The sequence below is a fragment of the Castor canadensis genome, chromosome 4 (genome assembly GCF_047511655.1).
Source record: "Castor canadensis chromosome 4, mCasCan1.hap1v2, whole genome shotgun sequence".
NCBI lineage: Eukaryota > Metazoa > Chordata > Mammalia > Rodentia > Castoridae > Castor > Castor canadensis.
In genome coordinates, this window is record NC_133389.1 from 151,633,081 (window position 1) to 151,647,229 (window position 14,149).

The following is a 14,149-nucleotide window of genomic DNA, read 5'->3' on the forward strand; positions in this document are numbered from 1 at the left end:
TTTTTATATCTGATAAGGGTCTTATATCTACAATACATTAAAAAATTCTTATGTATAAGGATAAAAAAACTAATAACCTCATTTAAAAATAGGTGTGGGCTGGAGATGTAGCTCAGTGGTATAACAATGCTTGCCTAGTAAGCACAAGGCCCTGGGTTTGATTTCTAGCACTGCAAAAAAAAAAAAAAAAAAAAAAAACAAAGAGGAAGAAGAAGAAAAAGAAAAAAAAAAACAAGGATTTGCATAAACATTTGGCCAGTAAACACATAAAAAATACTTATATCATTAGTCATTAGAGAAATACAAATCAAAAGCACAATAAATCACCACTTCAAACCCATAATGACGGCTATAAAATAATAATGATGATGATAAAATGGAAAATAATAAATGTTGGTCAAGATTTGGAATCCTCCTATACTGCTTCTTGGAATGCAAGATGATACAGTTGCTGTGGAACTGAACAATAGTGTGGCAATTCTTCAAAAATTTGGATTACCATATGATGCAGCTTCTATTCCTAGGTATATACGCAACAGACTTAAAAGCATTTATTCACACGAAAATTTACACAAGAGAGTTGGGTGTGGTGATGTGCCCTTGAGAAGCTGAGGCAGGAGAATTTAAAATTCCAGGTCAACCTGGGTACCTGGGTAAGTTCAAGACTAGATTGGGCTACACAGCAAGCCATGTCTCAAAAAAAAACAAAACTTGCACATGAATGTTCATCGCAATATTTTTCATAATAGCTTTATAGTGGAAACAACCTAAATGTCCATCAGCTGACAAATAGCATTCCATATGTTGATAACAAATAAGTAATATATGATCATCACTGTTAATTATCATAATATCTCTTTAAGTACTAAAAGCCATAGGAGAATGTATTATGTCAATTACCTTAGAATCTTTGTGTCCCAATTTGGGATTAATAATGCTTCCTAAATAATCTGCTTTTTCTGTCCATGTATTCAGATTTCTATATACCTTTTTCATTCTTTCCAGTCTAAATAAAGAAACCAGTTATAGATGAAAAAAGTGACAGAAGAATATGTATGATATGTATGATTCACAGAGTAATAATACAGAATGATTCACTTATAAAACCTTCTAAAAGAGATAAACAAATGATATATTTTCTAGGGATACAAAGGAAATAACCACAAATGATTACAACAAAAATAAGGGTAATGGTTGCCTGAGATAGTTTGGGAGAAAGGTATACTTTCATAACGAAACACATTTCTATCATTAATTGTGCTTCTTACCCTGAGTCATAAATATCTAGGTAATGGCTGTATTATAATTATTTAACCTAAATGAACATGTTTCAGAAATTATTCAATATAAACATTTTTCTTAGTATTTTTAATTACATGTCTTGATCAGTTTGGGCTGCTATAACAGAATATCATAGATTGAGTGGCTTAAACAATAGACATTTTATCTATTTCTTCAGTAATTTTTAATTTTCATTGTAGAGGTCTTTTACTTCCTTTGTTAAATTTATACCTAGGTATTTTTAAGGCGACTGTAAATGGAATGGTTTTGCTAAATTCTATCTCAGTCTGGTCATTGTTGTTACATAGGAAAGCTACTGATTTTTGTATATTTATTTTGTGTCCTGCTACTTTGCTGAAGGTGTTAATGATGCGTAAGAGTTTTTTGGTGGAGTTTTTAGGCTCTTTTGGATATAAAAGCATGTCATCTGCAAATAGGGATAATTTGATTTTATTCCCTATTTGCATTTCTTTCATTTCTTCTTCCTGTCTTACTGCTCTGGTAAGGAATTCCAAAATTATATTGAATGAGAGTGTGGAGAATGGATACCTTTGTCTCATTCCTGACTTTAAAGAAAAAGGTTTTAGTTTTTCCCCATTCAGTATGACTCAGGCTATAGATTTGTCAGATATACCCTTTATTATGTTGAGGTATATTTCCTCTATTCCTAGTTTCATCAGAACATTAATCAATAAATGATGCTGATCAGGGTGCTGGTGGCTCATGGATCAGGAGGATCACAGTTTCAAGCCAGACAGGTAAATAGTTCATGAGACCCTATCTTGAAAAAACCCTTCACCAAAAAGGGTTGGTGGAGTGGCCCAAGGTGTAGATCCTGAGTTCAAACCCCAGAGATGCTGAATTTTGTCAAGGCTTTTTCTGCATCTATTGAGATGAGCACGTGATTTTTGTCACTGCTTCTATTATATGCCATATTACATTTATTGATTTGTGTATGTTGAACCAGCCCTCATCCCTGGAATCAAACTGACTTGGTCATTATGGTGTATTATCTTTTTGATATGCTGTTGAATCTAGTTTGCCAGTATTTCATTGAGAATTTTTATATCCATGTTCATTATAGAGATTGGCCTATAATTCTCTTTTTTTGTTGTGTCTTTGTCCAGTCTACGGGTGAGTATAGTGTAATACTGTCTTCACAGAATGAATTTGATAGTATTCCTTCCCTTTTTACTTCATGGAAAAGTCTGAGGAATGTTGGTATCCCTTTTATCTATAATTTTATTAAGTTGTCTTTTCTCTCCTTTTAGTCAGATTGGCTAAGGGTTTAATTAGTCTTATTTGTCTTTTTGAAGAATCAACTTTTTAGCTTTTTTTTTTTTGCATTACTGGGGTTTGAACTTAGGACCTCATGTGTGCTAGGCAGGTAAGAACCAACTTTTTGTATCACTGATTCCTTGTATAGTTTTTTGGTGTCTATTTCATTGATTTCAGCACTTATTTTTATTATATGTATCCTTCTACTAGTTTTGCTATTTAGTTTGTTCTTATTTTTCTAGGAGTTTGAGATACAGTAACAGGTCACTTATTTGAATTCTCTCTGCATTTTAATGTAGGCACTAATAACTACAAATTATCCCCTTAGCACTGCCTTTTCTGTATACCAGAGGTTCTGGAAGGTGGTGTTTTCATTTTCATTAGATTCCAGGAACATTTTGATTTCCTCCCTTACTTCTTCAATGACCCACTAGTCATGCAGCAACATGTTGTTCAGTCTCAATGTGTTTGAATATTTTCTGCTTTGAGTTCTAATTTTATTCTGTTGTGGTCAGACAGGGTATGGCAGTCATTTCAATTTTTCTATATTTATTGAAACTTGCTTTGTGTCATAAAATATTATCTATTTTGAAGAAAGTTTATTGGTCTATTGAGAAGAATGTGTATTGTGCTGCTCCTGGATGAAATACTCTGCAGACATCAGTTAAGTCCATTTGGTCTACAGTGTTGCTTAATTCTGAAGTTTCTTTGTTGATTTTTTTGTCTGGATAACCTATCTATTGGTAACTGGGGGTATTGATGTCTCCACTATCATTGTATTGGGATCTATCTGTGCTTGTAAGTCCAGTAATATTTGTTTAATGAAGTTGGGTGCACCAACATTGGACACATATAACAATTATTATTTCCTCTTGATGTATTATACCCTTTATTTCTTTGTCTCTTCTGACTAATTTAGGTTTGATGTCTACTTTAACATATATAGGTATAGCTATCCCTACCTGTTTTGGGGAACCATTTTCTTGGAAAATATTTTTCCACCCTTTCACCATAAACCATTATTTTTTTTGTCAGCGAGATGCATTTTCTCTAGGCAGCAAATCATTGGGCCTTGCTTTTCAGTTCAGCTCACCAGTCTGTCTTCTGATGGGGGAGTTGAGATAATCAACAACCAGTGTTAATATTGAGAGTTTGTCGTTATTCCTGCCATTTTGTTGCTTTTGATGTGTGTGTTCGATTCTTTCCTACTCTACAATTGCTTTTCTCCATCTCGTGAGATTCATTTATTCCCAATGAATATATATATATACATGCCATGTATTTTTATGGTTATGTTTATCTTCATCTGCTATGTATAGTATTCCTTTGAGTATCTTCTGGAATGTTGACTTATTGATGATCAATTGTTTTAGTTTCTGTTTAATGCTGGAAGGACTGTATTTCTCCTTCAATTATGAATGATAGCTTTGTTGAGTAGAGTATTCTAGGTTTGAAATTATTTTCTTTCAATACTTGAAATACTTCTTTCCATGCCCTTCTTGCTTTTAAGGTTTCTGTTGAAAATCTGCTTTCTGATAGCTTTACCTTCACAGGTAATTTGACACTTCTCCCTTGGAGATTTCAATATTCTTTCCATGATGTTTTAACTATCATATACCATGTAGAGGTTCTATTTTGGTCATGCCTGTTTGGTGTCCTAAAGGCCTACTGTGCCTGGATGGGTATCTCTTTCTCAGGATTTGGGAACTTTTCTGTAATTATTTTGTTGAATCTGTTTCCTATTCCTTTGGCTTGCATCTCTTCTTCTTCAATGCCCATACTTTTTATGTTTGATCTTTTCATGGAGTCTCAGAGTTTTTGCACATTACATTAATACTTCTTCATTACTGTCTCTGGGTTCATCTGTTTTGTTCTAGTATATCTGCTTTGTCTTTAAGTCCTAAAATTCTGCCTTCCACTTGTCCCAGTCTGTTGGAGTGGCTTTCAACTGTATTTTTTGTTTGACTTAAGCTTTTTATTTGACTTAAGGAGCTTTTTATTTCTAGAATTTCCATTTGGGTTTTTTTTTTTTTTTTTGAGACTTTCTATTTCTTTGTTAATTTCCTCTTTCATGCCTTGTGTTGTTTTACTTCATTTATCTGGTTTTTGTTGTTTTTTTTTTTTTGTATCTTTATTTCATTCAGATGTTTGTAACCTCTTTGAGTTCATCTAATTGTTTCTGTGCCTTATTGAACTGCTTATCCATATTCCCTTGGATTTATTTAACTTGTTTTCTGCATGTTTACACATTTTTCTATCTTTACCTCTTAGAATCTTAAGTTCTTTGAAGAAAGATGCTATGGTTCTTAACACATACCATTTCAGGCTAGACATGGAGGCTCACACCTGTAATCTTGGCTGCTCAGGAGATGGAGAATGGAACTTTGTGATTTGAGACCAGTCCAGGCAAAAAGTTTGCAAGACACCATCTCAACTAATAGTTAGACATGGTGGCACTCATCTGTTATTTCAGCATAAATAGGAGGATCATGTTCCAGGCCAGCCTGGGAAAAATACAAGACTCTATCTTAAAAATAACTAAATTAAAAAGGGCTGGGGCCGTGGCTCAATTGGTAGAGTGCCTGCCTGACAAGCATGAGGCTCTGAGTTCAAGCCCCAGTACTATTGAAAAAAAGGGTATACCATTGTATATCTGATACTTAGGGGTAGTCTCTGTCACACATTAAGTATTTGATAAATGTTTGTTAAATAAAACATCAGATTAGAAGGAGTTCCTTGGTCATTCAGCTCATGTTCATGAATTAATTTATGAATGTGAGTAAAATATGTATACACATAGTTTTTAAATGCTCAGGTGGACTGCTAGGTTATTTCAGACCAACTGTTTCACTGTGCAATAATAAAGCTGGACAAAAAATGTTCTAAAGTTGTGTTTGAAGCACCAATGAGCTATAAACAGAGTGAGAATTTGCAGATCCAAGATTCCAGAGATGTTGAGTCCATTACTTGGTGCCATTTTTCTTCAAGGCACTTGTGGTGACCAAGATGGTGAGATGAGCAGAGCTTTAAGATAGGTATACAAGGTATACAACAATAACCAGAGTTCAGGGCTCTCTGAGGATGATAAGCCCAATAAACAAGCAGACTTTCAGCTAGGATCTCCGAGGGCTATGAGAGGGCCATTACCAGGTTGCCTCTATTGACCCCCACCAGTTCCAGTTCTGGTACTAGGAGTAAGAATAAAACAGGAAAAGACTAGGAATTAAAGCCCAGGTTCAAATCACTTCAGTCTCAATCTCAATTGCCTTGAAATGATCTGAGATTGCTAGTGCTCCTAGCTTAGCTAGTTGCCAAATGCAATCTCTTTTGCAGTCTAGGTCAAAAGCCTCAGATCAGTTCTACAAATCTTTAAATACAGTGTCTACAACTAGTAAAAACAACTACACATACAGAATATAAGAACTGACCAAAAACTAAGAGAAAAAAGCAGCAATAGGAATAGACTTACATGAGATCCAATGAAGTTATCAGACCTGGACTTTAAAATAGCAATGATTGCTCTGGATTGAATGTTTCTGTCCTCTAAAACTAATTTGTTTGAGCCTTAATCTCTTCTGTAATGATATTTGGATGCAGGACCTTGGGAAGTCGAAGGTAGAGCCATCATGAATGGGATTTGTGCCCATACAAGAAGAGACATAAGAGAGATAATCTCTCTCTTTCTCTCCAACATGTAAGTATACAGCAAGAAAGAGGGCCCTCAGTAGAAATCAAATCAACCAGCACAATGATTCTGGGCCTCCAGATTCCAGAAGTATGAGAAGTAAATATCTAAAGTATAAGTTAGCCTAGCCTGTGGTATTTTATAATGGCCTGAATTGGCTAACACAATGATTAGTATGTTCAAGGGATTAGAAGACAAGACTGAGGATCTGGACAGAGAAGTAGAAAATATATGAGTTGTAGTGACTCGAGAGGTACAGAGCCTGGCCAGCAAGCCTGAGGCTCTGAGTTCAAACCCCAGTACCACCACACAAAAAAAGAAACTATACAAGCAAATGGAAATTACATAACTGAAAAAGAAAGTAATTGAAATTGAGAATTTAATTAATGCAATAGCAGATTAGAAACAAGAACTCAATGAACTAGAAAATATCCAGACTTAAGCATAGAGAAAAAAGAATGAGAAATACAGAAAAGAGCCTGAGATTATGGACTGCATTGTTGAGTGAAGAGAACAACTGTTATATTTTCTTTATAAATGAGTTTTCACCTCCTTTCTTGTCATAACACTGATATTTTCAAACAAAACGTCTGAATTTCCTAAAAAATAATCTGAGCCCATGAAACTATACCACAATGAATATTTCTAGACAAACAGAAACTCATGGCTCAAAGGAATAAAATAAGTTATAATACAAATAACACATGAATGAAATTTGTGCCTTTTACCTTTCCCGAGGTTGTTGCTGAAGTTTTTCAAGTCGCACTACAGGTGTCTGGTTAGGGTGTTTCACATCAGTTCGAGTTCCAATAGTAACGTTCAGGTCTGGAGATAAGAATGCTGGATATTCTACTGGCTGTGGTGTAATAACATTTCTGCAAAATGGTAATAAAGTTAAATGTTGATATTATGCAAAAGTGTGCTTTAAAATCAGTAGTAGCTTTTACTCCTCTCTTTGGTACTTTCAGCTGACCTACCCACCTTGGACCATTAGAGGACAGAGCTAAGAAAGAAGAGAAGAGTCAGAAATCCTGAGAGAGAAGTGCTCTCTTGATTGTTCTTCCTACTAAGATCATAGGGATCAGGGATGGAAAAGGAGAGGACCAGAATTCTCTCCCACCATTTTCAGTCAAATCTTTCTGCTGAGTACCTCAGTATTTAAAACAATCAATTCTGTGAAATATACTGTGTGCCAGGCACTGAGTTCATATGACTATGTACATTACCTCAATTTTTAAAGCAAGCCCAGGGGATGAGAATTATTAGATCCTACTTTATATATAAGAAACTAAACAACTCCCCTCAAAGTCTTACAGAGAAGTAGCAAAGATAACATTTGAGCACAGTTTCTTTGACTGTAAAGCTCATGTTCTTAAACACTAGTCTACTAAGCATAGTGGTGAACAACTTAAACGCCACATGTCCAAAATAGAATGAACCATTTTCTATTTCCCAAAATTATACAAAAATCTAAGGGTCTTGTCTGTGATTTACCTATAGGGGCCTACTAAAGGTTCCAAGTAGTATCTCCTTCTGTCATTGACATGTAAGGCAACATTGGATCTGTCAGATTATACTGGCCAAATGGAAGAGCAACTTGCACAGAAACCTGGACCTGTTGAAGAGCCTTCTCTTGCTCTGGGCTCTACTCAAAACTAACAGCTTTTTGGGTCACTTAGTAAACGGGACAGAGGAACACAGCCAAATGAGGAATAGGTTACCTCCAAAATCCAAATAAGCACCCTAGATATTGTGTTTTGGTTTTTGTTTGTATAAAGGTCAGATGAAAGAATTTATCTATCACCTAATAAGGGATATCTCAATGTGCCCCATACCACTAGACTCCTAGAAATTTCACTGAAGTAAAAGGCCTCCAGGGACTGGAGGCACGGTTCAAGTGGTAGAGTGCCTGCCTAGCAAGAATAAGACCCTGAGTTCAAACCCCAGTAACTCCCTCCCCCCTGCAAAAAAAAGGAAGATGAAGTAAAAGGCTCCCAAATTTTTGTTATATTTATTTCTCCACTCTCTTAAGACACACAAAAAAAAAATCTTATCAAAAAAATCTAGAGTAGTTGTTCCTTATTCACTAGATCCAACTGGCATTTTATCAAAGTAATGGACAAGTGCTATATCTTACAGAAGAAAAAGATGGTCAAGATCCCTGGGAACTACAGTATGACATAGGACTGAAGATATATCGTTCCCCTTGCCAGATAAAAGCAAACTACTGATGGTATTCATTAACGACTATGGAGAAAAAAGTATTTTCCAGATCTATAGCTGTACACCAGATACCAGGGGACATGTTAGTTTGTTCACGCAATGATACCACAACTGCTACAGCAACTGCAATTAGTCACCACCTAATTAAGTTCACAATAATCCTCTGTGAATCTGTTCTTTAAAGACTCATCTGTCTTTTGCACAAATCAAACAGAATAAAGATGGAATGAGAATCCCCAACCCTGCATTCTTTAAATCCTTAATGATGGCATTAATCTTGCAGTTCCTCCAGGAATACAAGATTACTTTTGGTTCATTGTTTTCCTAGGTAGAGGTGGTTATGGTGGTTTCTACTTGGCCACAACAGAAGTCATTCACTCCACAGGTTAGGGAACCAGTATGGGAATTCTGCCAGCTACTGAGCATTATATGTTCCACTTATACCTTCTGGAACTGGGGAAATAACCTCAGCATGGCTTTAGGCTTTCTGTACCTTGTTCAGTTATCATAGCAACTAAGTTGGATAGCTTTAACTTTTATCCTATTCAATTAATAAAGGATAAACAGCCTAAGTAATTTGCCCAAGGTCACACAGCTAGCTCATGGCAGAGCCAGGATGTGACCCTATCCAGTCTAACTCTAGAGCCTGAATCCTTATTTGTTGTATCTTGCCTCTCCCTACTCCTCAAGTTCATCTCCTCTTGCTCTTCTGCTCTTAGCCACTCAGTCAACTGCTGACTGTTCACTCTCACAACATAACTTAGGAGTCCTTGCTATTATATATGAGTCCCCTTTGGGGACTGTGTCCCCCTACCCCTCTAAAATCAGTCAAAACACTACTACCAATTTGTTCAAATCTCCCCACTTCATTCTTTCTGTTATGGAGTCTTCACCGATAATTCTTTCCTTAACTCTCCTGAGAAGAATTAAAAGCTTTTGGCTGTCCTATACTTCTTTATGTTTGACTCTTGATGGGCTCTTATCCATTTGTTTTATAATAATAGTTATTTATTTTTTTGGTGGTACTGGAGTTTGAGCTTAAGGCCTCATGTTTGTTAGCAGGCACTCTACCGCTGGAGCCATTCCACCAGCCCTGTTTTGTATTGTATATTTTCAAGACAGGGTCTTGCTAATAAGCCCAGGCTGACCTCAAACCACAATCCTCCTGATCTTTGCCTCCAGAGTAGCTAGGATTATAGGTATGAACCACTTGTACCCAGAAGTTATTATTTTTTGCATGTCACATTTGCATTAAACCACAAGCTTGAGATCAGGAACCAGATCTCATTTATCTTGATATTTGCACTATCTTAGAGATATGGCAGACATTTGATAAATGTTTGTTGAATCAATGGATGGAGATGAGAAAAAAGTCAGTAAATATAAGGAAAAAATCCAACTTTACTATTTCCAAAAAAAACTACTATCAAATGGATAAAATGTATTGTATTGTGACACTCAGTGATGAGACTATAGGAAAATAAATACTTCAGAGCACAATTTTCTATCCCATATCTAATTATTTCAATACTATTTCAGATTTTTCTCATTTTTTAATTCTTGGATAATGTTTTAAATTTCTTTCTCAGGTGCTTATTTTTCTTGAATCTATTTTTACTGTTAAAATTTCAATATTGACTGGCATACTATATTTTAAATTACTTCTCATTTGTTAGCGACATTTTTTATCATAGTTTTTTTTTTTCAGTATGGGGACTAAATTCAGGGTCTAGCATTCTACCACTTGATCCATGACCCCAGCCTATCATAGACTTTTTACTGCTAATTTGGAAGTAGCAATTAGATTGGTGTTGAGGTAAGAGTAACATTACTATACTGAAAAACAGAAAACTGACAACTATTAGTTACTTTGGCCTTAAACAGTCCCTCACCTCTTTTTCCAAAAGGAGTATCTCACTAGCTAACTTTCTTCACTAAGCTACCACTCCCATCCCTTCCTTCAGCCCTGAAGGCAATATTCCCTCTCTTATCTCTAGATCTCACCTCCTTTCTCCAGGGCCGTACACAGAAATTCAAATTTTGTCCCACCTTATTAAACAAATTAATTCAGTGCACCATTTACCTCAGACTCTAGCCCATTCTAGTCATGTTCTTAGGGTGTCTTAAGATAATTAAAATGTTCTTCCAAAGTCTTTACTGCCACATGATCTAAGCATATTAATGAGACTTAAAACACTTACGTCTGCGGATCTGTTCTTTCTGGAGGTGGTGCAATGTTCATAAACATAGATGGTTGAATATGTTTTTGAAGAGGTTTTAACTGAAGAAAAACATAAGCACAATTTAGCATTAATTATAATTCACTCTAGTATTACTAATTCCTCAAGACTATGGTAGAGTCTTTAAATGAGAAGAAAGGAATAAAGAGAGCAACTTAATTTATTGAGTACTAAATATTTTCTAAACAGTTCATACCTTTAATAGGACTTAATCCTCTCAATAAATTATGAGGTAGGTAACTTCCTATTTTACACATGATTACAGATCAGTAATTTGCTCAAGGTTACACAATATTCAAGACAGCCAGGGTATAAATGCAGCTTTTCCTGCTCCAAATGTGGTGCTCTTTGTACAGAGTCAGGATAGGTAACTAGGAGACTATGTCACTGAAAGGCTCACAGGCATAAAATCAAGTTGAACTCTTATTACATACCCATTCTTTTTCATACAATACCTTTGTTCCTTGTTTCTAGTGAAAACACCTACATAAGACAACATTTGCCTAGTTTTATCTGAAAAGGATCTACCTCATTAAGAATGGCTACATTTACATGTTAGGCTTATGTTTGGGCACAAAACCTACCTCTGAAATTGATGCCCATTATCTATGACTGTCACAAAAAGGACTAATAATTAGAGGAGTTCCTATAAGGCTTAATTTATCAGAACAAAATAAAGAAAATAGCAGAAGAAATAAAAATCAAAGCAGAGAAGGAAAAAAAAGTTTCCTATGGCTTTTATCTCTGTATTACTTACTCTTTTGCACTTGCTAGGCAGGCACGCTACCACTTTCAGCCACGCTGCCATGCTTGTTTACTTTAGTTATTTTTCAAATAGGGCCTGAACCTGGATCCTCCTATTTACACTTCCACATATCTGGGATGACAGGCATGCACCACCATACCCAACTTTTTTGTTTGAGAACTAATCTAGCAAACTTTTTTTAAACCTAGCCTAGCCTTAAACTGTGATCCTCCTGATATCCCCCTCCTGAGTGCTAGGATTGCAGGCATAAGCCACTGTAGGTCTATTACCTACTTTTGATTCAAAATGTATTAAAAACCATTATGATATACTATAGGCAAAATTTTAAAGCACACAGATTTCTCAATTAACATAGCAGTAGTTATTTAATAAGACTGATGTCTCCACTCTCAATTAATTATCTAAAAACACCAAGACTATAAAAATAACAGCAGAAGTTTGAAATGAAAGATTACATACAAAGTATAGGGATCATTTCTCCTTGATAGCAGCACTAATAGGATTGGATTTTTAAATCCCAAAGCTATGATAATATCAGGGACATCAAGAGTTCTTTCTCAGTGAAAGTATCTATTGATACAACTTTCTAGAATAATACCTTGAAAAAGTCATTGTTTCAACAATAATTGCTTTTCTAGAAATCTGGCCTAAGGACGTAATAAAAGAGAAGGACATAGGTTAGTACCCAAAAAGTTCATGGCAATAGGATATATGGTAGAGTAACAAAGACAACAGTTGCTTTGCTAAAAAGCATTGATTCCTTACTTGGACCTTCAAAAGTAACTAAAAGCAGGATAAAAGCCTGGCACTTCTGCCTTCATTCCTTCATTATGTCTCTATCTCCTTCACCTTGGGTCAGTTTCCTGCTCAAATGCACCCAGGCATGTGAATCATTTAAGGAGTATCTGTCAAGATCTGCAGGGACATTGAACTGTCAGCTTTTACAGTGTTCTGTCTTAAATCCCAGCTCCAAACCTGCAGTCACCTTGGATTCCAGGAACAGTGCAGTCTCATAGACAGATTGCCCCATAATGAGATCACCCCCTAAATGGGATCAATTACCCTGTAACCAAATCCAAGGCTACCCCCTCCCTAAGCAGGAGTGAACATTCCATGGGACTCAGACTGTAAGAACCTTCAAGAGCCATCTTGCAGAACCAGTAGTGATCAAAATCAGCCAGACCATAGTTTAACCTAGACTGTTTAATTATGCATACTTCTTTTTTTTTTCTTTTGGTACTAGGGTTTGTACTCAGGGTCTTCACCTTCAACCACTCCACCAGCCCTAATTTCGTGAAGAGATCCTATCTCGAAAACTATTTGCCTGGGCTGGCTTCGAACCATGATCCTCCTGATCTCTGCCTCCTGAGTAGACAGAATTACAGGTATGAGCCACCAGCGCCTGGCTAGTTATGTATACTTCTCACCCTGTGCCCCAATGCTTCCTCTATTTAAATCTAAAGTTCATGTCAGTAACCCAAAAACGGACTGAGCTGCTTGGTCTCCTTCATCTTTCCAGTACAATCACATTGAAAATTAAATCCCTTTCCTGCCTTTCCACCATTACTTTTCCATTTTATTTCTGGAGTAAATGGTCACACCTAATTTGCTGGGACCTCCCAGAGTTGGGTAACAGTAGTGAACACTCCAGTAACAATAGTAAACTTAAGGAGCAAGCCAAAGTTAGGATGTATTACTCTCTAGCTAAATCAAGGAGGGTTCAAATATCACCAGATGTAGAAAATAACCACAGTGGAAAGGAGGATGCATAGTCAGAGTACAAAATAATATTCAAATAACATCAATGACTCCACTTTTTTTTGAGACAGGATCTCACTATGTAGCCCAGGCTTGCCAGGCATAAAGCAAGACCCTATCTCAAAAACAGCCAATGAAAAAAAAGGGCTAACAGGGTGACTTGGGTGATAGAGTGCCTGCCTAACCAGCATGAGGCTATGGTTTCAACCAGTATCACCAAAATAAAAAAATCAAACTGGAGAAATAGAGGCTTAGAAGTGATTTGACTGAAAAACTAAAATAAAGTAACTTTTATAAAAGGGAACTAACCTGATGTGAAAATCCATAACCAAAGTTTCCATAGGAGAACATAAATTCCACATCCACTCTGCAGACAAACTGAACAAGTGGCAAGTTTATTTTTTTGTTTGATCAGAATATCTTAGCCAGGTGCTGGTGACTCACACCTGTAATCCTAGCTACTCAGGAGGTAGAGATCAGAAGGATCAAGGTTCAAAGTCAGTCTAGACAAACAGTTTAGAAGCCCTATCTTGAAAATACCCAACACAAAAAAGGGATGGTGGAGTGGCTCATGCAATAGAGTGCTTGCCTACCAAACACAAGGCCTCAGTTCAAACCCCAGTACCACCACCAAAAAAAAAAAAAAAAAAAAAAAAAGATTATCTTCCTGGGGAAATGGTAAAAAGTGTTATTTTTTTACTTCATAAATACATAAGTTAGAAAAGTCAAAGTATGAATCTCCCGATTTTAAAAAAGAAAGCATTTATACAAAAAGCTCCTACATAAGAATCTTTATAGTCCTGGAATGTTAGATCCTTTCATGTTAAAGTTCATTTAATACTATATGATAAAAATATGGGAGATATCAACTTAGAATTGTTAATAGGATTATGCTCATTCTGACCCATAAATACATAC

The 14,149-nt window shown here is 36.0% G+C and overlaps 1 protein-coding gene across 1 annotated transcript in view; it reads right to left on the reverse strand.

Annotated features, from left to right (window-relative positions):
• Window positions 1-14,149, reverse strand: part of C2cd6 (C2 calcium dependent domain containing 6) — a 73,166-nt gene that overhangs the window by 13,501 nt on the left and 45,516 nt on the right. The window contains exons 7-10 of the mRNA XM_074071415.1: window positions 13,541-13,609; window positions 10,669-10,748; window positions 6,973-7,119; window positions 901-1,006 (exon numbers count right to left, since the gene is read on the reverse strand). Coding sequence (XP_073927516.1) covers window positions 901-1,006; window positions 6,973-7,119; window positions 10,669-10,748; window positions 13,541-13,609 — 402 coding nt within the window. The remainder of the gene's footprint in view (window positions 1-900; window positions 1,007-6,972; window positions 7,120-10,668; window positions 10,749-13,540; window positions 13,610-14,149) is intronic.